This window comes from Bos indicus x Bos taurus, chromosome 12 (assembly GCF_003369695.1).
Source record: "Bos indicus x Bos taurus breed Angus x Brahman F1 hybrid chromosome 12, Bos_hybrid_MaternalHap_v2.0, whole genome shotgun sequence".
Lineage (NCBI taxonomy): Eukaryota > Metazoa > Chordata > Mammalia > Artiodactyla > Bovidae > Bos > Bos indicus x Bos taurus.
In genome coordinates, this window is record NC_040087.1 from 31,729,629 (window position 1) to 31,756,754 (window position 27,126).

The 27,126-nt window shown below is 42.4% G+C and overlaps 1 protein-coding gene across 2 annotated transcripts in view; it reads left to right on the forward strand.

Annotated features, from left to right (window-relative positions):
* Window positions 1-27,126, forward strand: part of FLT3 (fms related tyrosine kinase 3) — a 69,937-nt gene that overhangs the window by 15,712 nt on the left and 27,099 nt on the right. For both annotated transcript variants that reach the window (XM_027557519.1, XM_027557518.1), the window contains exons 2-9: window positions 1,170-1,291; window positions 6,817-7,019; window positions 10,680-10,795; window positions 15,709-15,838; window positions 18,929-19,056; window positions 19,742-19,881; window positions 19,979-20,132; window positions 21,386-21,554. In XM_027557519.1, coding sequence (XP_027413320.1) covers window positions 1,184-1,291; window positions 6,817-7,019; window positions 10,680-10,795; window positions 15,709-15,838; window positions 18,929-19,056; window positions 19,742-19,881; window positions 19,979-20,132; window positions 21,386-21,554 — 1,148 coding nt within the window. In that variant the 5' untranslated portion in view covers window positions 1,170-1,183. The remainder of the gene's footprint in view (window positions 1-1,169; window positions 1,292-6,816; window positions 7,020-10,679; window positions 10,796-15,708; window positions 15,839-18,928; window positions 19,057-19,741; window positions 19,882-19,978; window positions 20,133-21,385; window positions 21,555-27,126) is intronic.

The window sequence follows — 27,126 nt, forward strand, 5'->3', positions numbered from 1 at the left end:
AACCGCTGGGCCACCTGGGAAGTTCCTAATCAGTTTTAAAGACACACGCAGACTAAAAGTAAAGGGATGGAAAAAGATACTGCATGCTCATGGAAACCAAAAGTAGAGATATCTATACTTACATCAGACGAAATAGACTTTAGCCAAAGATTGTCATAAGAGGTAAAAAGGGTCACCCAATAGAGAATATGACATGTATAAATATTTATGCACCTGCCATAGGAGCACCTAAAGAAATTAAGCAAATGCTAACAGACCTGAAGGGAGAAATAACAATGCAACAACACAAAGGGACCTCAGTACCCCAGTTTCAACAAAGGATAGATCATCTAGACATAAAATCAGTAAGGAAACATCGGACTTAAACTACGTGTTAGACTAGGTGGACCTAACAGTCATTTACAGAACATGCCATCTAACAGCAGTGAATATACAGTCTTCTCAAGCTCACTCAGAACATTCTCCAGGATATTTCTGATCACAGTGGTATGAAACCAGAACTCAGCTACAAGAAGAAAACTGGGAAATTCAAAATTATGTGATGATAAAACAGCATTTGCACGTTTTGTATCTCTATGTCACGTTTTGGTAATTCTCACAATATTTCAAATGTTTTCACTATTATTATAGTTGTTTTGGTGATCTTTGATCAGTGATCTTTGATGTTAGGACTACAATTCACTGAAGGCTCAGATGATGGTTAGCATTTTTTAGCAAGAAAGTATGTTTTAGTTAAGGTATACACATTGTATTCTTGGGTATAATGCTGTTACACGCTTAAAAGGCTACACTGTACCATAAACGTAACTTGTATATGCACCAGGAAACCATAAAGAAGAAAAAAATGGCTGGTATACAAATAACCAGTCTTCAGTTGCACTAGCCTCACTTCAAATGCTTAATGCTAAATGCAGCTAAGGACCACCCTGTTGAACAGCACAGATAAGGAATATTTCCATCCCCCAAGAATGTTCCCTTGGAAAACACTGCTCTAAGGACCTCTGCTCAAGATTGATAGTAAGACTTGCCTTTTGTGAAATTATACTTCCTGCATGCTTTCCTGTTGGCCACTTTCCCTTGATTACATTTTGTTTAATTGTAAGATGAATACATATTTTCTTTTTAAGGTGTGCATGTATCAACATCACTGCCTTTGTTTGCTTTCACAGTTGTTTTTTCCACAATGATATTCCAGACTATTACAAATCAAGATCTGCCTGAGATCAAGTGTGTTTTAATCAACCATGGAAACAATGATTCATCAGTGAGGACATCATCATCAAATCCCATGGTAAAGTAATAGTAAAATTTTAGCTATTTTCTCTGGAGACCATACTTTGTAAGCTATTGAGACTTGCTATGGCTTATGAGCTTTTCTTTTTATATATTTAAGTAACTATGCATTCATGTGGGGTATTGATGAGCATCTCTACTCATTGTTACCTGGGACTCCATCCCAACAAGAGTCACATTGTCTTTGGGCTTAGATTCTGGAAGGACAGTGATACTCAGAATGAATAAGAAACAAAGATTTCCTTTTCTCCTTAAAATAAAGCCAGGCTTCTCTCTCACGCCCCGAATCTCTAAATTTCCAACTGCCTCCTGGGTTTACATAAATAGATTTTTTCCATTTGCTCATTAAGACCCACCTATATAATTTACTTCATTTCTATTTCCCCAAACATCTTGTTTTAATGGATTTCTGTTTACAGCCCCGTCTAGATCCTAAGCTTGAAAGCTCAGCCTCACTTTGGACTGCTTCCTTTCTCTGCCCTCACATTTGGTCAGTTACCAAGTCTTATCAATTTCCTTTCTTTCCTAGTTCTCATTTAACCACCTCATATTCTCCAGTCTCCCTGCCACTTCCCTAATTCCAGCCCTCATAGTCACAATAATATTGTAAGTGCCTTCTTCCTTCTACAGTTCAGCTCAGATAGGGCTGCCGAACTTTTCTTTTCTTTTCTTTTTCTCAATTAATTTTGGGCTGCACCGAGTCTCTGTTGCTTTGCGTGGGCTTTCTCTGGTTGCAGAGGTCTGGGGCTGTTCTAGATGCTGTGCCCGGGCTTCCCTTGTTGTTGAGCACAGGCTCTAGGGCGCGCGGGCTCCAGCAGTTGCGGCACACAGCCTCAGTAGCTGCAGTTCCCAGGTTCCAGAGCACAGGCTCAGCAGTTGTGGCACACAGACTTAGTTGTCCCATGGCATGTGGGATCTTCCCCACCCAGGGATCGAACCCGTGTCCCCTGCTTTGGTAGGTGGATTCTGTACCCCTGAGCCACCAGGGAGGCCCCAGACTATTCTTCTTGAGGCATAGCTACATCCTTTACAGCCTGGCTTGGTCTTCTCATGACTTCAGTCGACGTGCATATCACTCCATAGACTGGCTCTGACTCCTTCAAGTTCCACCCTTGTTTTCCATTACTCTTCTTAATACTATTCAGCTAACATAGCCTAGGTGTTTACTCAAATGAAGGAAGCTTAAATGATCAAGAAACTGAAAATATTAGAAGTCTATATACAATAAAAAGTGACCATAAATTAACCAATTCTATGTTGGAGAAGACTCTTGAGAGTCCCTTGGACTGCAAGGAGATCCAACCAGTCCATTCTAAAGATCAGCCCTGGGTGTTCTTTGGAAGGAATGATGCTAAAGCTGAAACTCCAGTACTTTGGCCACCTCATGCGAAGAGTTGAGTCATTGGAAAAGACTCTGATGCTAGGAGGGATTGGGGGCAGGAGGAGAAGGGGACGACTGAGGATGAGATGGCTGGATGGCATCACCAACTCGATGGACGTGAGTTTGAGTGAACTCCGGGAGATGGTGATGGACAGGGAGGCCTGGCGTGCTTCGATTCATGGGGTCGCAAAGAGTCGGACACGACTGAGTGACTGATCTGATCTGATCTGATGGTTTTTATTCAGTTAAGGATTCATACAAAGCTATAGTTACTCTGTTTTCTTTTATAGAGTACACATAGCACAAAAGTATAGTTTATTTGTTTATTTACTTATTTATTTGGGTTTAAATTTTTAACAGATATTGGTGTCATTAACACATTGGCTTGTTAATAACTAAGACATTTGGTGTACATGATTATTTTAGTGCAGACAAGAAAAAATTTTACTATTATTTGCTGTGATGTTTTAAACTTTTAGTGTCTTTTCAATGTGAGAAAATAGCTGCACACATTTAAGTGCTTTCTTATAAATCACAATCTTTTTTAAAAAAATCCAAGATAATTGGTCTTGGTTTCTAGTATTAAGCTCTGTATTATCTTTTTTATGTAGAATAAATTGTACTCTTATGCAATATTCAGGATTGTATTAGGACCTAGTAGTTCCTAAACCACATCAAGCAACCATCCTAACTGTAGAAAAACTGAACTTTCGCCTTCCTGAAGCTGAAGGCGCTCCTTCTGGGTATTTTCCTGCTTCGATGTGAGATGGATTATCAGGGTGTCAGTGGCTTTTCTCAAATGCAGTCTTGATTTCTTCCATAGTTCACGGTTCTCAGATGAGACATCTTTCTAAAACTCTTATAGTTCAGAGGTTTTTTTGAAGAACCAAGCACTCTTTAGTTGACAAAGCTGACCAAGGCAGCTCTAATAAATAAGCAACTCCATCCTGAGCTGTATCACAGTATAGCCTGGGATCAAAATAGGATTATTTTACTGTTTCCACAATTCACTTAATTGTTTCAAATCTGAGATTTCCCATCATTATCATTTCTGTTTGAAGATTAAGGTGGTGTGTCCTGAGTTTCTCCCCTACAAGGCTACTATTTTTCCTTTGTAGTTAAAAAGGATTGGGGGGAGATACAAATATTCTGTTTCTCCTCCGTTTTTCACCCCACTGATTCTGGCGTCCACTGGTGGAGCTTGCCTATAACCATTATTACTGTGATGTTTTCCTGATGATGAGCTTCTTTGCCCCTTGTTCCCTAACTGGAATTAGGGAGCAACTCCCTAACTTGTTCCTAACTGGAATCCTTCTGTGAGGAAGAGCTGTCTCTTCTCTCCATGTTATTTATTTAATCAGTCTAGACTTATAGACACTTATTTTATTGCATGGATTATAGCCCCAAACTAACACTTTATTTGGGGGCTCAGATGTTTCCAGCTTTGGTCATTGGGAGCTACTTCAGCTTGGTTCCTGTGTCTTTTCAACATGTCCGCATAATTTTTGAAGCACACCCTTACTTTTTGGCACTACAGCATAGTTCAGGCTCATCTTGTATTTTTCCTGTGTTGGCGCTGGAACTAACCACTTCTCCAAGAAGCATTGGTTTCATGGAGAATAGTATTTAGAAACCAAGATCTGAGAGCTGAGTGTGCTTATTGCTCCTGAGCATTGTTGCTTCTAGGTTTTCTTGGCAGACACAGGTAGGATATACATGCTTGTATACTACCTGCCGCCCCCATCCATACACACTATATTTATCTCTTTATCATCTCTATCTATCTATGTATCACCATGAGTTCATGCTGATAACTGTGATTCAATTCAGCACCAAAGGGTTCATTCTACCTTTCTCTCTTTCCTCAGTTGTACTTCTCTCTCTGACAGTAAGACCCCTGGCTTTCATTATCTAAAATAATTTACTTTATTATCATTCAATAATAATATTCATTTCTGGTGTAAATGGCAGCCCACTCTAGTATTCTTGCCTGGAGAATCCCATGGACAGAGTCTGTAGCCTGGTGGACTACAGTCCGTGGGGTCGCAAAGAGTCGGACATGACTGAGGCGACTTAGCATGCACATGCTGGTGTGTCAGAGTTGCTTACCCACATCCCAGTGAGAAAAAGATTTAGCAACTAGAATACAGTGCGTGTGTGCTAAGTCTCTTCAGTCATGTCCAACTCTTAGCGACGCTATGGACTGTAGCCCTCCAGGCTTCTCTGTCCATGGGATGCCCCTAGGCAAGAATATTGGAGTGGGTTGCCATGCTCTTTTCCAGGGGATCTTCCTGACCTGGGGATTGAACCCATGTCTCTAACATCTCCTGCATTGGCAGGAAGGTTCTTTACCACTAGAGCCACCCTGGGAAGCCCCTGGGAATACAGTACTTGTGTGCAATTCTTTTTGTCTTTAACCTCATACCATCCAAAGCATTCTTTTCCCAAGTTACTTAAGTTTGTTCCTTTCTTTCCCAATCCCTTCACTCTGATTATGTTAGTTATTTGTGATGCAGTTAAGTTCACTTGGTTTGCATTCCATTTTTAGTTCCCCCATATCCTGGTTGATGTTAATGATTTATTTTGTGAGTATCTGAAACAAGATTCTGGTCCTGAAAGCTAAAGCTATGTGATAAAAGACATACTCATAGAAATGTCATGCCTTCTTCATCCCTACTTCCAAGTTTCCTCCTTTCCCCATCTATCTCCTGTAGTGAGCCAGTCCCTTAAGGTTTTTATATTAGTCCTGTATTTCTTGTGCACAAATGAGCAGATACATGTGTATTGTCTTAGTCGCCTTCCTTGTTACCCAAAGGATAGCGTAACTGAAAGTAGAAACATTTTGAACCTAGCTTTCTTCACTTAGCATCTGCCTAGGAAATCACTGCAAATCAGTTCATGGAGCTTGTCCTCATCCTTCTCTATAACTGCATGTCCTCGATTGTGTGGATGGGCCATAATTTATTCCGTCACTCTGCTGTGTATGAGCACTTAAGTGCTTTCCTATGTGCAAGCACTTAGGTAGTTTCTAATATTTTGCAATTATAAATGATGTTCAGTCAATTGTTGGACATATAGTCCTCAAAATGGGATTGCTGGCTGAGAGGGTGAAGTGCGTAATAGTTCTATTAGGTGTTGGTGAATTCCAGACCCGCCCCTAGAAGGGTGCACCAGTTTGCCTTCCTCCAGCAATGTATGAGAGTGGATATTTCCTTATAGCCTCACCAACAAAATTTTGCTAGTGTGATAGATAAGTGCTATCTCAATGTTGTTTTTTTCTGATCATATGTGTATTTGAACATTTTCTCATGTGCCTAAGAGCCATTCTTTATAACGTTTTTGTGAACTGTCTATTTATTTCTTTTTCCCTTTTCTCTATCGTGTTTTTGCTTCTGTGTCTCTCAATGTTTAAAAAAATTCTTTACCTCCTAAGGGTGTTAGCACTTTCTTTCCTTTATTTGTCATACGCATAGCAAATGTTTTCTTCTGGCATGTCAGGATTTTGTTGTTGTTGTTCTTGGTTTACTTTATTCTGTGTTCATCTTTTAAGATCCAGCTCAGTTGCTGCACTCCACTGGAGCATCTCCACCCCCACTGTCCTCGCCTGGAAGTCACTTCTCCCTGCTCTGAAGGTCCAGAGCACTTAAATGCACCGTCCAAAGTAGTGGACTTCTGTTTATCAAGCACGTCACATTTCACTTTGTTTTGTTATTTCTTCCTGTTGTTGTTCAGTTGCTCAGTTGTGTCTAACTCTTTGTGACCCCATGGACTGCAGCACACCAGGCTCCCCTATCCTTCATCATCTCCTGGAGTATGGTCAAACTCATGTTCATTGAGTCGGTGATGCTATCCAAACATCTCATCTTCTGCCGCCCTTTTCTGAATTTGGGGGTAGCACAATTCAACCTATAACAGTCTATAAAGCATTTTTAGAAATGCAGCCTAAAATTATCTGTCTTTTCCTTAGAGAATTATAACTAATATGAATTTTAGTCAGTGATATGTCCTCCATGGGTTATGATGCGCTTGGGTGTTGTATGCAGTATTTCAACATGTATGTATTTGGTAAAGTTTCCAGCTAAAAGGAAGAGTTATTAAACCTGCCCTTGTAGTAAATTCACGTTGTTTCATCGATGACGTAGGCATCAGAATCCCGGGAAGACCTGGCATGTGCGTTGAGGCCCGAGGGCACAGAGACCATCTATGAAGCGGCCACGGTGCAGGTGGACGTGGCTGCGTCCATCACACTGCAAGTACTGGTCTCCGCCCCAGGGAACACTTCCTGTCTCTGGGTCTTTAAACACAGCTACCTAAACTGCCAGCCACACTTGGATTTACAAAACAGGTAAGCGGGAGCCAGGGCGGCAATGTGTAACCACAAGGATTTTTGGAGGAATACTTTCTTCCCATTAAAAAGAAAAAAAGGCATTCTTGCTTCATTTGGAGTTTCTTTTCAGACTGCTGTAAGACGTCCATTGTAACTCTTATCTCCAGTGAAATAAAGTGAACCAAAAAATTAGTTAGGGCATGGATTCATGACATTTTATAGCAGTCAAAATGCACAGGGTAAACAACACCAAAAGTGAGTCCTAATGTAAACTATGGACTTGAGTTAATATCAGTATTGGTTTATCACTTGTAGCAAATACACCACACGTATGCAAGATGTTAGTAATAGGAAAACTGGGGGTGGTGGGGGGGATGGGGAAGGGTGTGTTCGGGATCTCTGTGTTTATGCTGTTTTCCCATAAATGTAAAATTGTACTAAAAAATAAAGTCTATTAATTTAAAAAGTTATATAGACATATATGGTATATTTAGGGCCTAAATCCCATGGACGGTGGAGCCTGGTAGGCTGCAGTCCATGAGTTTGCACAGAGTCAGACACGATTGAGCGACTTCATTTTCACTTTTCACTTTCATGCATTGGAGAAGGAAATGGCAACCCACTCCAGTGTTCTTGCCTGGAGAATCCCAGGGACAGGGGAGCCTGGTGAGCTGACGTCTATGGGGTCACACAGAGTTGGACATGACTGAAGCGACTTAGCAGCAGCAACAGCAGAAGAAGAAGGGCTTCCCAGGTGGTACTAGTAAAGGTACCAGGTAAAGAATCCACCTGCCAATGCAGGAGACATAGGAGATGCAGGTTTGATCCCTGGGTTGGCAAGATCCCTTGGAGGAGGAAATCGCAAGCCACTCCAGTATTCTTCCCTGGGAAATCCCATGGACAGAGGAACCTGGCAGGCCACAGTCCATGGGGTTGGACATGACTGAGAGACTGAGCGGCCGGGGCCTAAGAACGTAGTGATAGCTGACAAAATGTAAAACAAATAGTGAAAAGATTGTTTGAGATTTTAAAGGTGGCTTGTTTTTCAAAAATTTTATTTACTTATTTTATTTTTGGCTCCATGGATCTTCATGGCTATGCATGGACTTTCTCTAGTTGCAGTGAGCGGGGGCTTCTCTCTCACTGTAGCGCAAGGGCCTCTCGTTGCGGTGGCTTCTCTTGCTGGATCACACAGGCTCTGGAGTGCGGGCTCAGTGGTTGTGGCGAATGGGCTCGGTTGCCTTACAGGATGTAGATTCTTCCCAGACCAGGGGTCAAACCCAAATCCCCTGCATCGGCAGGCAGATTATAAACCATTGGACCGCCAGGGAATTCCAATGGCTTGTGTTTTCATTGTATTTTGTCTTAAAGATAAAAAAATTAGAAAATTTCTCTTCCATTCTGGTTAAAGTAGCAAAGAGCTGACTAGTTAAAGTAGTGAGAAGCTTCTTTCTGGGAATTGCTTACCTGTTTTGTTTCCTAGTATGATGAGCAGAATTGCAATGTATAATATTATGAAACATTAGAAATTGACCTCTGTGTGGTGAGCATTGGTGTCAGGGTCCAGAAACACGTCTTAGATTGACAGCAAAGCCCTGACTCTAACCCTGTGCTGACTGCAGCCCGCTGCTGTCCACGACCAAGGAGGGTAGGAAGCAGGCGGCACGGGCCATTTGAATGCCCACTTACTAATTCTACACTGCTTTATTCTCTAATTCTTGGGTTGCTCTGGCATCCCAAAACTAGCAGAGGCATTGTCTTTCTAGAAGCAATGCAGAAAACGGCCCCTCAATGACCCAAAGAGAGCTCCATGCCACCTGCCTGGGACACGGGAGAACACCCATGATTGGCTTGTACCAAGGACTCTAATTTGTTTCTGTAAGGTCAGACCAACATTGAAGTAGTTTTCAGGCCAGTAGCTATAATTCTGAAGTCTGGTTCTAAACCTTAGAGCACATTCATTTTCCTTTCCTCTTTTGAGGCCATATTACTCACTTCTCTTTTTTTGCTTACGTTTACCTTGGGGTTAAAGTAAAGCACTCTGTTATTAAGCATTTTGCCTTAAAGAAATGTTCCAGTAATTTTATTAAAATCTAATACCACATGATGTTATCACTCTGTGTGTGCTACAAAGCATGTAAATGATCATTTTTCCCACACACCACAGAATTCCCGTAAAACAAAATGAAATCTCTTCTTAGAGACTAATATATATACATATATATTATAGATAGATAGATAGGTATATAGATATATAGATATGCATATATGAAATGCCACAACAGCTCTTAGCTTGAGACCAAAAGAAAAATAAAAAATTAGGGTTCTTTTTACTCTTCTGAAAGAGTGCCTTTTTTTGTTATAGGTCAGGCAGCCAAAGTCATAGGTCTTTTGTGGGTTAGTTAACCTAGTACCAAGACATTTTTAGCAACTTCTCCATAGCAAAGAGTTACAGAAATTAAGGGCTTCCCAGGCGGTACAGTGGTAAAGAATCGGCCTGCCAATAGAGGAGACACAAGAGACACGGGTTTGATCCCTGGGTTGGGAAGATCCCCTGGAGAAGGCAATGGCAACCCACTCCAGTATTCTTTCCTGGAGAATCCCATGAACAAAGGAGCCTGGTGGCTACAGTCCGGGGGGTCACAGAATCAAGACACAACTGAGCACACACGCGCGTGCACACACACACACTCACACAGAAATTAAATCTGCTCTCAGACTCATAACCAGACAGATCTGATAACCATCTCAGAGTTTTGTATGAGATACCCAAGAGTTCACACATGGTACTAGGAATGTGAAGAGTTCAGAGAAAGAAAGCAAGCGTGTCAAAACACCTGCATGAGCAAAAAATACATATTTGTTGTTGTTTGGTCGCTAAGTTGTGTCCGACTCTTTGTGACCCTATGGACTGTAGCCCGCCAGGCTCCTCTGTCCATGGGGATTCTCCAGACAAGAATACTGGAGTGGGTTGTCATGCCCTCCTCCAGGGGATCTTCCTGACCCAGGGATTGAACCCACATCTCTTACATCCTCTGCATTGGCAGGCAGGTTCTTGACCACTAGTGCCACCTGGGAAACGAAGGCCCCTAGGCAGATTGATCTTTACCAAGTATCTGAAAACTTAGAAATACTCACATTGAGACATCTCTCTCCTTACATCCATGTGATGTATCAGTGTAATTATTATCTCATAGGAAAATGCTTTGTGTCTGATTTTACTTGAATTCTTCCCTCTGGACGGATAGGGCACAAAACGGACTATTCTTAGTCTCAGCACATCTTGCTTGTTCCATCATGTGGTTCTGCAAACGGGGCACCAAGGCATGTGACCAGGTGACTGGCAGACAAGCCTATGGAGGATGCTTTGTCGTTGGCAGGAATGCTGCCCTGCTACTAAGGAAGGCATCCCACCAAGTCTGTATGGTTTTGGCAGGAGTTTTTCCTCCAAGGGGCTTGGGTAGCATGAGGTGAAGCGCTCACTCCCCAGGGAGGGACCGGATCAAGGTCAAGGTCAAACTAACAAGGCCCAAGCTGAGTGTTGGGCGCAGGATAGGAGCTTTGTTCTCCACGGAGATGAACCAGAGCTGCCCAACTGCCTTCTGACTCAGTGTGAAATTTGATGGTTTTTGTTTCACACGTTTTCCAGATTAACCAGTTCTCTTTCTTGTGTTTCAGAGGAGTTTTTTCCATGGTCATTTTGAAAATGACAGAAACCCAAGCTGGAGAATACCGACTTTTGATTCAGAGTGCAGCTACCAATTACACAGTATTGTTTACAGTGAGTCTAAGAAGTAAGTGCCATTTGCTCCTAGGTTTTCTCAATATTCTAAAGGGGTGGTTGGAATCTAAGAGCTCTTACCAGGTGCCCCAGACAGTTTAACCAGGTTTCCCTCGACATGTGGCTGAATTAATTGAACTCACTTCAACCTCCCCCATCACCTATTGAGACTCTGCTGTGACCCACAGACTGAGGGTGAGCGCTCTTCAGAACCTCTATTTTAGGGCTCCCCATTTTTTTTCACTGACGGACAGATGACAAGGAAGAAGTGAAAAGCATTTTGACCTTAGAGTCAGAAGACCTGAGTCCTTAGTTTGGATCTGATGTGACCGCTTTGGGCGGGTCACGGCATCTTCTCTGAGCCTCAGTGTTCTGATCTATAAAATGGGGTTACACAGACATATCTCACAGGATTGCACAAGCTTAGGCAATGAGAATGTCTGTGTCTGCTCTGTCCAGCAAGGTAGCCACTGGCCACAGGTGGCTGGTGAACATTTGAAATATAGCCAGTGTGACTGGGCACCAAAGTTGTCACTTTATTTCATCTTAATTGATTGAAAGTTGAATTTAAATAACCATACGGAGCTGCCAGCTGCTGTGTTCATTGCAATGCTCCCATTGCTATGCAGACCATCAGGAGCAAGGCAGAGGTTCTCACCCGGGGTGTTGGGGGGCCAGGGGAGGACGGGGACACAGCTGTGCAGTTAGCAAAACCACCTCTGGCATGTCTTCTGGCTTCTCCTTCTCTCCACCAAGTTCTGCCAGGCCTGGAGGTTGTGCAGACTCAGCCTTGTACCGCCCCCCCACCATGGTTTACCCCACATGACAAACGGGGCTAGAAGTGGTGCGTTCACATGGGTCCCGCTGCCTTTAGGGGCCAGGGCAGCACTCCAGAAGCTCTGGTTCATCCACTGTAAATCAGGCTCCCTGGCTGCACTTTGGTGTGACTTGCAGGGTGCAGTGCCTGTGTGTCCCGGCCCATAGCGGTGCGGGGCTCAACGACCGGAGGCTGAGCCTGGCCAGGTCTGCACTCCCAGCCTCCCTGCCCTGGGTCTTGCAGTCAGAGCTGCAAACAGCAGAGCCATTTAGATTCCCACAAGGCTCATCTGAACGGGGCTGGGGACACGGTGTTAGGCTCCAAAGTCAGCCTGTCAGGCAAAAGCCAGGCAAAGTCAAAATCTGTCAACGTTTGTTTTGAAAAGCCCAGCAATTACTCTGATATGTAAAGAGCCAGAGCCCTAGAAGGTCAAAAGTCAAGAGGTACCTCTCATTGCTCTTTGATTTTAGTCCTGTTCCTGACCCCTCCCTAGTCCTGCACCCCACTCTGTGAGACAGGAAGCCCTCAGGTTGGAAGAGAATGAGAGATTTTTTCCTCTCTCTTTCTTTCCCTCTGTTTTTTGCCAAGTGTTGAATTTGTATAAAGTAAATGTGTGTCTGCTGTCTTTATTATACTTAGGGCAACTTTTTTTCACTTAAGATTTACAATGTACAAATGAAAAGAAAAAGATTTACAATATAAAAATAGCACAACAATCATTCAAGTAAGTTGCAACTGTTTTTAACGGTGCTGCTGGGTGGTGGGATTCAAAAAAATCAGGTGGAGTAGACTTGGCAGAAGTCAACACGAAAAAGAGGAAAGGGTTTAGTGAACCACAAGTTCAGTATTAACCAACAGTATGTTATGGTTGCTAAAAAAGGAAATCTGAACCTTGGCAGCATTCACAAAAATGTAATGTCTGGGTTAAGAAAATTCATGGAAAATTACTATTTACAGTTCTACATTTTTGCAGATGAACAGTGACAAAACAGAGCCACCAGGATAGTGAAAATCTTGGAATTCCTTACGTTAGGAGAAGCTAAGGGAATTAAGAATGTTTAGCAAAGAAAAGGAAATATTTTGAGGAAAGCAGAAGATTGATTGCAGTGTAACGTAAAGGAAATTCTTCTGATGTGCATCAGGAAACCTGGGCTAACTAGTTAAAAACATCTTCAATGGCAGTGGTCTTCCTTAACCTCAGGATGGTTTTAAATATTGGAAAGATTTTCCCATGGAAGCAAAGCTTCACTTAAAAAAAAAATTGCTCTAGAAGGTAGACTTGGGACCACTGGTCAGAAGCTACAGGAAGAGATAGTAAAAACTATGATACAATAGGAAAAGATGTTTGTAATTTACATAATCAACAAAGATTGAATAGTCATAATATGTAAAGAACTTCTATAAATCAATAAGAAAAAAAACTAGTAGAAAAGTAAAAGACACGAGTAGATATTTCACTATATAGTAAACATATTAAATTAATAGCTGAGACATGCAAATTAAGACCACAATGAAGGGCTTCCCTGGTGGCTCAGTGGATAAGAATCCACTAGCCAAGGCAGGAGACGTAGGTTCGGTCCCTGATCCGAGACGATGCCACATGCCTTGGGGCAGCTAAGCCTGTGCACCGCAACTAGTGAGCCTATGCCCTAGAGCTGAGGAGCCACAACAACTGAAGCCTGTATGTTCTAGAGCCTGTGCTCTGCAACAAGAGCAGCCACTGCAAGGAGAAGCCCATGCACCGGGACTGGACAGAAGGCCCCACTCGCTGAAACTAGAGAAAAGCCTGCTCAGCAACCAAGATCCAGCACAGCCAAAAATAAATAATAAAATAAATAAATTTTAAATTATCTTAAAAAAGACCACAATGAGATATGATTTTATACCCACCGGATGGTTGGAAACAAATCGTCATTATGCGTGGATCCACACCGTAGGGATCAGAAGTTGCACTCCGAGGTCTATTGTTAAAGGAATGTACACACCTGCCTTGGTAGAAATGCACAGGATGTTCATAGGACCACTGTTGGTGATTCAAACTACAAGAAACACCCAAATGTCCCCTACAAGAAAATGGAACAGTAGACTGTGATATATCCACCAGTGGAACACAAGGTAGTGGTAGCAAAATGAATTAAGCAGCAGTTCAGTTCAGTTCAGTCACTCAGGCATGTCTGATTCTGTGACTCCATGGACTGCAGCACACCAGGCTTCCCGGCCCATCACCAGCTCCCGGAGCTTACTCAAACTCGTGTCCATTGAGTCGGTGATGCCATCCAACCATCTCATCCTCTGTCGTCCCCTTCTCCTCCCGCTTTCAGTCTTTCCCAGCATCAGGGTCTTTTCAAATGAGTCAGTTCTTCACATCAGGTGGCCAAAGTTTTGGAATTTCAGCTTCAGCATCAGTCCTTCCAATGAATATTTAGGACTGATTTCCTTTAGGATGGACTGGTTGGATCTCCTGCAGTCCAAGGGACTCTCAAGAGTCTTCTCCAACACCACAGTTCAAAAGCATCAATTATTTGGTGCTCAGCTTTCTTTATAGTCCAGCTCTCACATCCATACATGACTACTGGAAAAGCCAAAGCTTTGACTAGATGGACCTTTGTTGGCAAAGGAAATGTCTCTGCTTTTTAATATGCTGTCTAGGTTGGTCATAGCTTTTCTTCCAAGGAGCAAGCATCTTTGAATTTCATGGTTGCAGTCACCATCTGCAGTGATTTTGGAGCCCAAGAAAATAAAGTCTCTCACTTTATTTTGTTTATTTGTCACTGTTTCCCCATCCATTTGCCATGCAGTGATGGGACCAGATGCCATGATCTTAGTTTTCTGAATGTTGAGTTTTAAGCCAATTTTTTCACTCTCCTCTTTCCCTTTCATCAAGAGTTTTGAATTAAGCATAGCTACATGCATACATAACCATGGATGAGTCTTAAAAATAAGTTTGGATAAATAACTGAAATTGTGAAGGACTGCATATTGAGTGATTGCACATGTTGAAGCCCAGAAACAAGCAAACAAACCAATATACTGTCTGGGGCCACCCATCTATGTGATACAGACATTTTTTAAAGTTTGAAAATGACAAACACAAAATTCAGGATAAAATTAACCTAGGGTTGAGACATGGAGAGAAACACAAAAGTAGATTCAATGGTATTTATGATTATTGCAATTATTAAGTAGAGCATGGATCCATAGATCTTCATTTTTATTTATTATGCTTCAAAATTTACTCTTTGTATATATTTGATATGCATATATATATATATAAAGTATTATAGTATTTTAAAAGAATTGATTATAAGGAAGATTGAAATTTAGCGTTCTTTAAAAAAAAAAAAATGGTTCCAAACTGGAAGGATCTACTCTGGGAGGTCATGAACTCCTGTCGCTAAGGGTTCCAAGCAGAAGTAGAGATGATATGATAAGCACCGTGGGGAGAGGGAGGGGAAAATAGGAGGAAGGAGGAGGGGGGAGGTTCAATGTGAATAAGAGGCTAAAATAAACCTCTTAATTCTGTTTCAATTCTATCTCTGTTCGACTATATTTCTGCCTAGTTCTAGATAAAATTGTGGGCAGAAAGTGTTACTTGCTCAGTCGTGTCCGACTCTTTGTGACCCCATGGACTGTAGCCCGCCAGGTTCCTCTGTCTATGGGGATTCTCCAGGCAAGAATACTGGAGTGGGTTGCCATGCCCTTCTCCATGTGGGCAGAAAGCTGAGCCTCAAAACTAGATAAGTATGTGTTATAAACTTTATGTTATTTCTGCTCTTCTTTTTCCCATGCATATTGATATTTGTTTTTTTACCTGGCTTCCCTCTGCTAAACTTTAGTTGTCTTTGGATTCATGAAATAGCCAAAGACATTAGCTAAGAGAATAAATGCCAGTCAGCATTTCAGCCTGAGCTGAGTTTAATATATTAGTGAGGAGGGGCTATGTTATTATATATATTTGGAATGGAGTGGAAGATACTGCTAGAGTATAAGAGATTAACTTTTCTTGATGTAGAATTCTTCTTTTGAGGAGACAAAGTTATTGTTTTTTTTAATGTTTTTCATATGAAACATTTTTAATATTAAAACATGAATAATTTATAATGCTTTAGATACACTGCTTTACACATTAAGGAAACCTTACTTTAGAAAAATGGAAAATCAGGACGCCTTGGTCTGCATCTCAGAGAGTGTTCCAGAACCGACGGTGGAATGGGTGTTCTGCGATTCACAGAGTGACAGGTATGACATGAGAACAGCTCTTGTGACTTTCTCTAATATAGTTGACATCATACTGTATATACAAGTTATCACCATGTTAACAAGAAACATGCCCTTTTAAAGCATGATTGGTGTGGACTTCCCAGGGGGGAAGTGGGGGGTGTGTCTTAGTGAGGGGGCCTTTGGAGCTCCCATTGGTCATGTCACTGACCTGTAGGACCCTCCCTGCATATCACAGGACATGAATTAGCATCCTTTAAGTTCAGGGTTGTTGACTCTCTAACTTAAAGTTACAGGGTTGTTGACTCTGTCGGGGGAAAAAGAAAGGTCCAGGGCTTCCCTGGTGGCCCAGTAGTAAAGAACCATCTGCCAATGTGGAAGAAACGGGTTCGATCCCTAATCAAGTAAGGTGGCTCAGGCACCACAATATTGACCTGTGCTCTAGGGCTTGGGCACCACAACTACTGAGCCCACATGCAGCAACTGGCAGAAGCCCGCACACCCTAGAGCCCATGCTCCGCAACACGAGAAGCCACCGCAATGAGAAGCTGGCGTACCCCAATTAGAGAGTAGCCCCCACTCACCACAACTACAGAGAACGCCCACACAGCAGCACAGATCCAGCACAGTCAAATTAATAAATAAAGTTATAACTGTTGTGTTTTTTTAAAAAAAAAGGTCCAGACTTTAAAGTTTTTTACTTTTTACTTTTATCTTATTTGGCTGCACTGGGTCTTAGTTGGGGCATTTGGGATCTAGTTTCCTGACCAGGGATGGATCCCTGGCCCCCTGAGTTGGATGCATGGAGTCTTAGTCACTGGGCCCCCAGGGAAGTCCCAGGTCCAGGTTTTAGTGTATAATCCCCTCTAGATAAAAAAATCCCCTGTGAATGAATGTTTAATTTGTACTTATTCCATGTATTCTGGAAGAGCAGATATGATTGTTTGAAGATGTAGAATCTACCTGGGTCTGAACCTTTCTGTGCTTATACCTGTGTGGCCTTGAGTTACTTAACCCCTTGCCAGCTCATTAGAAGCGTGGGGCTGGTAGCGGTCTGTGAGGAAATGAATCGGTACACGTGAAACGCACAGAACAATTCCCGGTAGATAGTCAGTACCTTGTAAATGTGTTATACCTAAGTGTTCACAAAGTAAGGATTCATGCTGTTTGAACTAATTAAAATGTACTAAACAACTTTAATTGAAAAATGGGACTAAAGAGAAGGCGAAAAAAAAAATCAGGTTGCCAAATGATAAAACTGGGATTCCACATTTTGAAGGAAAAAGAGATTACCTATAGATATAAATGTAATGTGTGAACAGAGAAGAAAAAGATTAGAAAGCTACACACAGCAAAATAGTAACAGTTGGTCATCTCATGGTGGTAGGAATATGGACAAATTAAAATTCTTTCCTTTGGGTTTTTCTGGATTTTCCAAAATGTCTACAATAAGCAATTATTGTTGTCTTAAAGATTAATTATTATTGGGACTTCCCTGACAGTCCAGTGGTTTAGACTCTGATCTTCCAATGTAGGGGACTCAGGTTCCATCCTGGTCAGGGGACTAAGATTTCCCTTACCACTTGGCCAAACAAAATAAACAAATTATTGTAATTTAAAAAGAATTATTGTTGTCATTTTTAAAACTCAAGGAATAATACGTAAACAACAAAGAATATATTTGACTAAAGTGATAAAGAGGAGAAAAGTGATTGTACACAGAAGCTGTATATAGTCACAGAAAGCTGTGACTATTCCAAAAGCTGTACCTGCTTTGGGAAAGGTGATAGTTAGGGAGGTGGGAGAGGGCAGGGAGAAGTCCCTTCAGTCCCCGTGCGTGTGTGCTAAGTTGCTTCAGTCGTGACTCTTTTCGACCCCATGGACTGCAGCCCGACAGGCTCCTCTGTCCTTGGGGATTCTCCAGGCAAGGATACTGGAGTGGGTTCCCGTGCCCTCCAGGGGATTTTATCAAACCTGATGACCTGCACTGCAGGCAGATTCTTTAGCACTGAGCCACTGGGGAAGCCCAGATCCCCAGGTGGGGCTGGCTCCTCTCAGGTGACACCACCCTCTCCTCTGTGAGCTGTGGGGACCCTGGGCACTTCTGCAGCCCTGGCCTCTCTCCCTCTCACGGCTTGTCCTCTTCAGAGCTTCAAAGATCCTACACCTTGTTGCTGTATTAAAACCTAATTGTGCTTTTCCTTTTCTCCATTTTCTTCCCCACCCCTTTTCTGTCTTTTCTCGGTTCTTCCATTCGTTTTTTCTGTTTAACAACAACCAAGAGGTCACCAGACACGAAATCTTTTTTTAAATAAATTTTTATTGGAGTATAGTTGCTTTACTGTGTTGTATTAGTTTCTAGTGTGCAGCAAAATGAATCTGACATACATGTACAAGTACCCCCTCACTTATGGATTTCAGGTCACCTCTGAGCATTAAGTAGAGTTCCCTGAGCTATACAATATGTTCTCATTTGTTGTTGTTCAGTCGCTAAGTTGTGTTCAACTCTTTTGGGACCCCCATGGACTGTAGCCCGCCTGGCTACAGTCCTCTGTCTGTGGGATTTCCCGGGCGAGAATACTGGAGTGGGTCGCCATTCCCTTCTCCAGGGGATCTTCCCGAGCCAGAGACTGAACCCTTGTCTCCTGCACTTTCGGGCAGATTCTTTACCTCTGAGCCACCAGGGAAGCCCATGTTCTCATTAGTTATCTGTTTCATACATGCTGTTACCTATTTTACACATGCTGTTTTCTATTTTATACATACTATCAATAGTGTGTGTATGTCAATCCCAATCTTCCAGTTCCTCCCACCCCCCTTTCCCCTTTCGTATCCGTACTTTTCTCAAAACCTTTGGCACTCTTTTATTATGATTCTCTCCAGCATTATTCTAATTAGGTGAGGTAATGAATAACTAACTAGTTCCCTTAAGAATTCCGTGGGTGGTGCGCACACCCTCAGTATGAATTGGTTTGCCTTGTGACCTGCTCCTATCTTTATTTTCTTATCAGGCTCTTAAACTCTACAACCTTTTATCTGGCTCTTCTCCTGAATACTCGCTTGTCATTTTAAAAGGTGTTTAGTCAACTGACATTTCTTTTTTAATTGCAGCTGTAAAGGAGAGAGTCCAGCTGTTGTCACGAAGGAGGAGAGCGTCCTCCATGAGTTATTTGGAACAGATATCAGGTGCTGTGCAAGAAACGAGCTGGGCAGGGAATGTACCAAGCTCTTCACTATAGGTAAGACCGTCATATCCTGTCCTTCTGTTTTCTGTGACTGTTCCTTGGAGACAGTCTGGGACTAATCATCACCCCTTAGGTCCTCACTCAATTTCAAAAATGCTATAGTTCCTTCAGGCCATTTTCAGTGTAATATTATGGATTCTTTCTGTGCTCATTTCTTCATAAGAGACTACTTAATCTCTAAAATATCCTTTTATTTTGGGATAGTTTGTAACATTTAAGATGCCATTAAAATCTTTTTTTTTTAATTTATTTATTTTATTTTTGGCTGTGCTGGGTCTTTGTTGGTGCACGGGCTTTTCTCTAGTTGTGGCAAATGGGGAGCTACTCTCTAGTTGGGGTGCAAGGACCTCTCATTGTGGTAGCTTCTCTTGTTATGTAGCACAGGCTCTAGGGCCTGTGGGCTTCAGTAGTTGCTGCACGTGGGCTCAGTAGTTGCGGCTCCCAGGCTCTAGAGCAGAAGCTCAGTAGTTGTGACCCATGGACTTAGTTGCTCCACAGCGTGTGGGATCTTCCTGGACCAGGGATGGAACCTGTGTCTCAGGCGGATTCTTTACCACTGAGCCCCCAGGGAAGCCCTGAGATACCATTAAAACCTTTATTCTGCAGAATGTTCAGGATATATTGTGTGGTGCAGGGGGGAATCACTTTTCTTCTTACCCGGGATTTTTTCATCTTCTAGATCTAAACCAGACTCCTCAGACCACACCGCCACAATTATTTCTTAAAGTAGGGGAACCCTTATGGATAAGGTGCAAAGCCATTCACGTAAACCACGGATTCGGGCTCAGCTGGGAATTAGAGAATAAAGCACTGGAAGAGGTGAGAGGATGAGCTGGTATTCTGAAATGCAGAAAAATGAACCAAGAATCCAGGTGGAAATCACTCCATTCAAACTCTGTTTTATATTAAAATCTAGGGCAGCTACTTTGAGATGAGTACCTATTCCACAAACAGAACTATGATACGGATTCTGTTTGCTTTTGTATCATCAGTGGGAAGAAACGACACTGGCTATTACACTTGTTCCTCTTCAGAGCATCCCAGTAAATCAGCTTTGGTCACCATCCTAGGTAATGCAGCTGCGCACATAATCTGTACTCATGTTTTTAGTTGTTTTAGTGTGGAGTGTAAGGCAGGTGCTGCAAATTCTGCTTTCAGTATAAGGTTAGTATCAAAAAGTTGAGAGAGAAATTGAATTAGGATAGCTTTGTGAAATCAATACAAGCTGCCCCCTCCCTTCCTTTTCCGGTTAAACCGAGCCTGAGCCTGCTTGAATGCCACTGCTTTTGCACTCATCACATTGTAATATGACCCTCTGTTTGTGGATTTTTGTCTTCCAGTAGGCTGGAAGGTTCCTAAAGACAGGAATAATCCCTTCTATCCTTGTAGTCCCAGACATGGCTGAGAGCCAGACGCAGAATGCACCATTAATAAGAACTACCTGAGCACTGCCCCTCAAGGGCAGAGAGCAGTGGCTGAGAAAACCCAACAAATACTTGTTGTTTAGTCACTTGGTTGTGTCCAACTCTTTTGGGACCCCATGGATTGTAGTCTGCCAGGCTCTTCTGTCCATGGGATTCTCCAGGCAAGAATACTGGAGTGGGCAGCCACTTCCTTTTCCAGGGGATATTCCTGACCCAGGGATTGAACCCATGTCTCCTGCATTGGCAGGTGGATTCTTTACCACTGAACCTTGAGGAAATGGAAATTTGGGTGGGCTGTGTAGGATCTGACAATAACCCTGCTTTAAGTAATCTCAGAGACAGCAATAAATTTTTTTTTAAGTGATCTCAAAAAAAAAAGTGATCTCAGAGTAGGTGGCAGCCTTTAGCCACCTACATTGAAAATGCTGAGAAATAAAAAGATTCTCTTATCAAACTAACAAGGAAGTATTCCCCAGGGAAACCTTGTGCATATCACTGGCTAGACTGTTCTTTTATTTGTGCCCTGAGATTATTTTATGTGGCATAAGTCACGAGGAGGCCGTTCTGACTGAGGGATTGTCGGTGGGTCCCTCTGTGTCCATGGTTCACCAAGCTGGAGGAATCCTCCAACCCCTTGAAGTTGTATGCAAAATCAATAGATGTCTTTATACATTTCTCTGGGAAGAGCATCAATTATTCACATCTAATTCTGAGCGAAATCAGAAGGTGATATGCTCAGGCTTCTAACTGGGGACAGGACTCATGTGTTTCTTGTTGGGCTATCAAATCTCAGTTTTCTTGCTTAAAACTGATGAATAAAAATTTATTTTCTCAATATATTTCCATATGAATCTCATTATCTAATTTAGAAATGCATTCTTTTTTTTTTTTTTTTACAGAAAAGGGATTTATAAACGTTTCCAAATCAAATGAAGATTATGAAATTGACCAGTATGAAGAATTTTGTTTTTCTGTCAGGTTTAAAGCATACCCACAAATCAGATGTACGTGGACCTTCTCTCGAAAATCATTTCCTTGTGAGCAAAGTGGCCTGGATGATGGGTACAGGTGAGTCCAGGAGGCATCATCATTCTTGGCCAGACCCTTCTGGTTACCCTTGAGTGAATGTTCTATCATGCTGATATGGAGGACGAGGAAGCAAGCAGCAGACTTGAGGGCACAATGATAACTCTTTAATCAGTTCAAAGAGTGTAACCTACTCACGAAAAACAGAAAGAACCATTATCAGTTTGAGTCCGGCATTTTCTGAGTCACCCGATAGTTACTTCCTATTTGAGGCTATGTGCTCCTGGCACACGAAGTCTCTCTCAGCCCCTTGGCAGATGACTGAGGAAGTAAAACCCCTGAAAAACAGAAAACGCTACCTATAGGTATATTGATTTGAGTTTTCAAAAAACAAACACAGACATAGCCCAAGGATAAATGCTGAAGGAAAATCTCATTTTCCTGAGGGTTTGTCCAACCGCACTCAGGTTTCTCTTAGGGGAGAAATTCTTCAGCCCCTCTTTGGAAAATAAAAATCAACATGTTTTTAAAGTTGAAGGATAGTTCATTTGCAATATTATGTTAGTTTCAGGTGTATAGCACAGTGATTCATTTATACACATATTTTTTGTTGTTGCGTAGTCACTAAGTCATGTCTGACTCTTTGGCAACCCATAGTTGCCACAAGAGACGATGCCTATAGACCTATATAGTCTATGGCAACCCATAGACTGTAGCCTGCCAGGCTCCTCTGCCCATGGGATTCTCCAGGCAAGAATACTGCAGTGGGTTGCCATTTCCTTCTCCAGGGGATCTTCCCGACCCAGGGACTGAACCTGAGTCTCCTTCATTAGCAGGCGGATTCTTTACCACTGGGAAGCCACCAGGGAAGCCTCTGATACATGCATATATATTCTCTTTCAGCCTTTTTCCCTTTATAGATTATTACAAGATATTGAGTGCGGTTCCCTGTGCTATACAGTAGGTCCTGTTGTTAACCTATTTTACGTATAGTAGTGGGTATATGTTAATCCCAAACTCCGAATTTATCTCTCTTTCTCCTTCCAAAAAACAGCTCTTCCTTGTATATCCTAAGGCTCTGATGCTTCTTATCTCTTAAAACTAATCCCTGGTAACAATGGTTTCAGGATAGACTATGAGCTGAGAGGCATCTGTCATGTCTTAAGCGAGTCAATGGGTTTATGGTAAACCACTGATTCTCAACGTGAGTCCTTATACCAACTGTAGAGTAATCATCTGGGTGGATATTAAAAAATGTGGATTCCTTGCTCCCATTTCAGACACGATGAACCAAAATTGGGGCACAATGCCCCAAGGCTACATTTTTTAAAAGAATACTGCACGGTTGATTCTTGGTCCAATTTTTATCACAATATACTGATTCTGCAGTGGTTTTCCCCATCAAAATATATTTTTCTTGACATTACAGCTGACTTGCAGGACACTTGGAGCACAGCTGAACGTTTTTTCAAGGTGCCGTGTCAGGGCTTGGATTAATCTCCTTTGCTAGTTGCTAGCTGTTGACTTTAGATGCTGAAAGTTCAGTCACCAAAGAAACTACAGTCAGAAGTTGGTTCTCTGGGGTGCACCTGTTACCTTTGCTCCTTAATAACTACACTTGAGTAATCTCAGAGGCATATTGCATCCAGAGTCTATGTGTTTAATGAGAACCTCTGGTGACTCCTGTCACAGGTCTGGTCCTGGACTGTACAGTACGGGTCTATCAGCCACACGTGGCTGTTGAGAGCTTGACATTTGGTGCCAGTGGAGATGCACTGTGACGGTAACATGCACAGCAGGTTTTTAGGACTTAGTGTGAGAAATAGGCGGTAAAATATCTCAATAATTTTATCTTGATTATATGTTAAGATGCTAGTATTTTAGATATATTAAGTTCAATAAATCTATCATTACTGTTTACTCCTTTTCACTTTTTTAGGTAGCTAACTGGAAACTTTAATATTATGCATGTGGCTTGCATTATATTCCTGTTGGATGGCACAGGTCTAGGAGACGAGTCAGAGCTGAGCTCTTTTCATCTTTTTAAAAAGTGTTTTATTTATTTAATTTTGGCTGTGCTGGGTCTTTGTTGCTGTTCACCGGCTTTCTCCAGTTGCAGAGAGTGGTGGCTACTCTTGGTTGAGGTGCTCAGGCTTCCTATTGAGGTGGCGTCTCTCGTTGAAGAGCCGTGGGCTCTAGGGCATGCCAAATCAGTTGCCCCACGCATGTGGAGTCTTTCCCAGACCAGGGATTGAACCCATGTCCCCTTCATTGGCAGGAGGATTCTTAACCACTAGATCACCAGGGAAATTCAAGCTCTTTTCATCTTGATTCTTCTCTGTTTCCTGATAACCATGCTATTCTATACCCCAAAGTGATTTGTAGCTGATCCTTGTTTGCTTTTTTATTTTTTAAAAAGAACTTTTGGTTTAGAAGTCAGTTAATTTTTAAAATATTTTACTTATTTCTTTATTCACCTGTGCCAGGTGTTAGTTGAGGCATGTGGGATCCAGTTCCATGACCAGGGATTGAACCCAGGCCCCCTGCATTGGGAGTGTGGAGTCAGCCACTGGACCACCAGGAAATTCCCTTGTGTGTGTTTTAAAAAGCACTCTATAATGCAGAGTTTGCGTGGAACTGTCTATCCTCTCTTGCCCAAACCTCCTAACGTTCAAAGCATTCATTTTTAAAGTAATTAAGAAGGCAGCCTTTGGATGGACTCACAGTCCCCTAACTCAGGGCTTCTCAACAACAGACTGTTGACATCTTGGGCTGGGTAATTCTCCACTCAGGGTCCTGGGGGTGGTGGCGGTGGAGTCTTTCTTCTGTGTGGTAGGATATTCTGCCGAGTCCCAGGTCTCCACCCCATGGATGTCAGTAGCACCACTAACCCCACTTGTGACAACCTAAAATATCTGTGGACATTGCTGGATGTCCCCTGGTGAGAAAAAGTTCCTGTGGTTAAGAACCACTGCCTTGGAGGGGGGCGTCACCCCATTGTCATACGCCCGTATTCTCAACCATCAAACTTTTGAAAGTAGAAGGCAGAGGGCCAGTCCTTCCCCTGCTAGCTGAGTTGACTACTTGCGTTTAGGATGTCCGTGCTGTCCCTTTCCCTGTTCTTTGTGTTGTCACCCAGTGTCAGAGAAGCTCTTAGTCCTACAGGATTCTCTTGCAACATTGATTCAAAGAGATAGATGATCAGTGCAATTTAGTTCAACAAATATTCCTTTAATACCTTCTCAATGGGCTCAGTGCCTTCAGGGGCTACAAGCGTGAACAAGGTGATGTCTCCCCCTCAACTCCCTCAAGTTATGCAGGCGCATTTAAGGGCCAGGGGCCACCTGGGAGGTCGCTGCTATTTGTGCTGGTGACACCTGGCACCATTCTTAAGATCTGACAGACTCACTGATTAGAGGACCCTGTCTCTGATATATATGGATCTCGGGCCAATCTAGTTAATCTGGTTTCATTCCATGATCACAACCTGCATCCCTGACCCCAAGTAGTTATCTTCAAGAGGCAGCTAAATGGATAAATGAGGGAAGATCCTGACGCCTATAGTGCTTGTGCCTCTCACCCCTAGTTCCCGGGTGATACAGTGAGCCTCTTGTGTGCTGAACCCCACTGTGGGGATGGGCCCTGGCATTTTCCTGTCTTTTTAGAAAGGCGTTGTACAATGCCTTGTGCTATTGTACAAGGCAACAGCTACTTAGTAAATAGTCAGCAGCTATTTAGTAAATGAATGAATTCATCATCACCTCCCAGAAATCAACTCAAAATGCACACTCACCACTACACTTGCTGCTGCTGCTGCTGCTGCTAAGTCGCTTCAGTCGTGTCCAACTCTGTGCGACCCCATAGACGGCAGCCCACCAGGCTCCCCGGTCCCTGGGATTCTCCAGGCAAGAACACTGGAGTGGGTTAGCCATTTCCTTCTCCAATGCATGAAAGTGAAAAGTGAAAGTGAAGTCGCTCAGTCGTGTCCAACTCTTAGCGACCCCATGGACTGCAGCCTACCAGGCTCCTCCGTCCATGGGATTTTCCAGGCAAGAGTACTGGAGTGGGGTGCCATTGCCTTCTCCACACCGCTACACTTAACTCAGTATTTATTTTACTTAAAAAGTTCTTGAAGAGCTACAATATTAATTGATGAAAATGATGCAGTGAGTGTGATGGCCCACTTGATTCACAATGCCAGGTGAGACAGAGCCTCCTTCATCATGAAAAAGACACTCAAAATATTGAATAAAAGATGAACGACCAAAAAAATTGAGCACAAGTGCTCTCAACGTCTTCTGCTCTCTGCATGAAGCTCTGTGTTGTAATTGGGGGTGCAGACTAAATTCTGAGTTCTTTTTCATTTTTTATTATAAAAAGTTCCCAATTTACTAGTGAACTCAGAGGATAATACAGTAAGCGTCCTTTACCCACCACTCAGTTTCAACTATTTAGTCAAACTGAATTTTGCTGGTGAAGTACAGAATTTTCATCATGTGGCAGGAGAGGACTTTAGAAGCAAAGTGCCACCAGTTTTTCTGTGTAACCGAAAGGTCTCGTAATAACAGTACTCCTGAAAAAGCTTTGGTGTGGTCGTGTGTGTGCCAGAAATCTAGCAGCTTCCCCCACCTTCACAGCTTCGTTTCTCCAATTTACTTCCTCAAATATTGCACAGAGTTTATTAGGGTTTGCCTTTATGTTTACGTTTTATGAAATTGTAACTTTCCAGCAGCCCTGATAACCAGGTCCTGGGAAAAGGTTCTAGGATATTTCGTCTGTTCGTTTGCTTAATTTCCTATCTCTGTAGACTTATAAACAAATCTGCCTTAGCTTTTCCTAATTTTATGGTTAAACACACACACACACACACACACACACACACCCCAAAACAACTTATTAGGATGTTATAATTATTTAAATAGTCTCTTCTAAGAGACTCTCCTTAGGCATGACAGATTCCTGTATTTTCTTTTTTCCTGAAATATATAATTTTCCAATTCTACCAGTCTGAGTTCTGCCCACAACAGGCATTAACTGAGAGCTTCCTGGTACCAGCGGTATGGTAGAGTGTGGGTTCTGGGTGATGAGCCACAGTCCTTCTCGGGACAAACAGAAAAGCCAGCTCTCAAGTCAATAAATGATATGTGATTGCAGGACTGCATTGAGCTTTTTTGGAAGGACTGTTTTGGTTCCCTGAAGGAGATGAGCCCTGAGTGTAACAAACACGAGGAGATGTTTGCTTGTAGTGAACAGTGGGAATTTCCAAATCCTGCCCACTCAGTTGTAAGGTATTGACCAGGTCATGAAGCCTCACTGAGAACAAAAGAAACTTCTTTGAGCCCTTGCGATGTGCCAGTGTGCAAAGTCCTTTATACAGATCATCTAATTTGATCATTATTCCATTTTATGAAATATGGAAACAGGTTATGTTACTTACCCCAGACCTAGGGCAAAGTCAGTCCCTTTCATTCACTCTTATTTTCTGAAATTGTCTTAAAAAGAGAAAGGATATAACACCCACAATTCCACCACCAGAGTTTATATTTCAGACTTTTTCTATGTAACTGCCATGATAGAAACAGAAGTATAGGTTTTTGTATAAACATGAAATTAA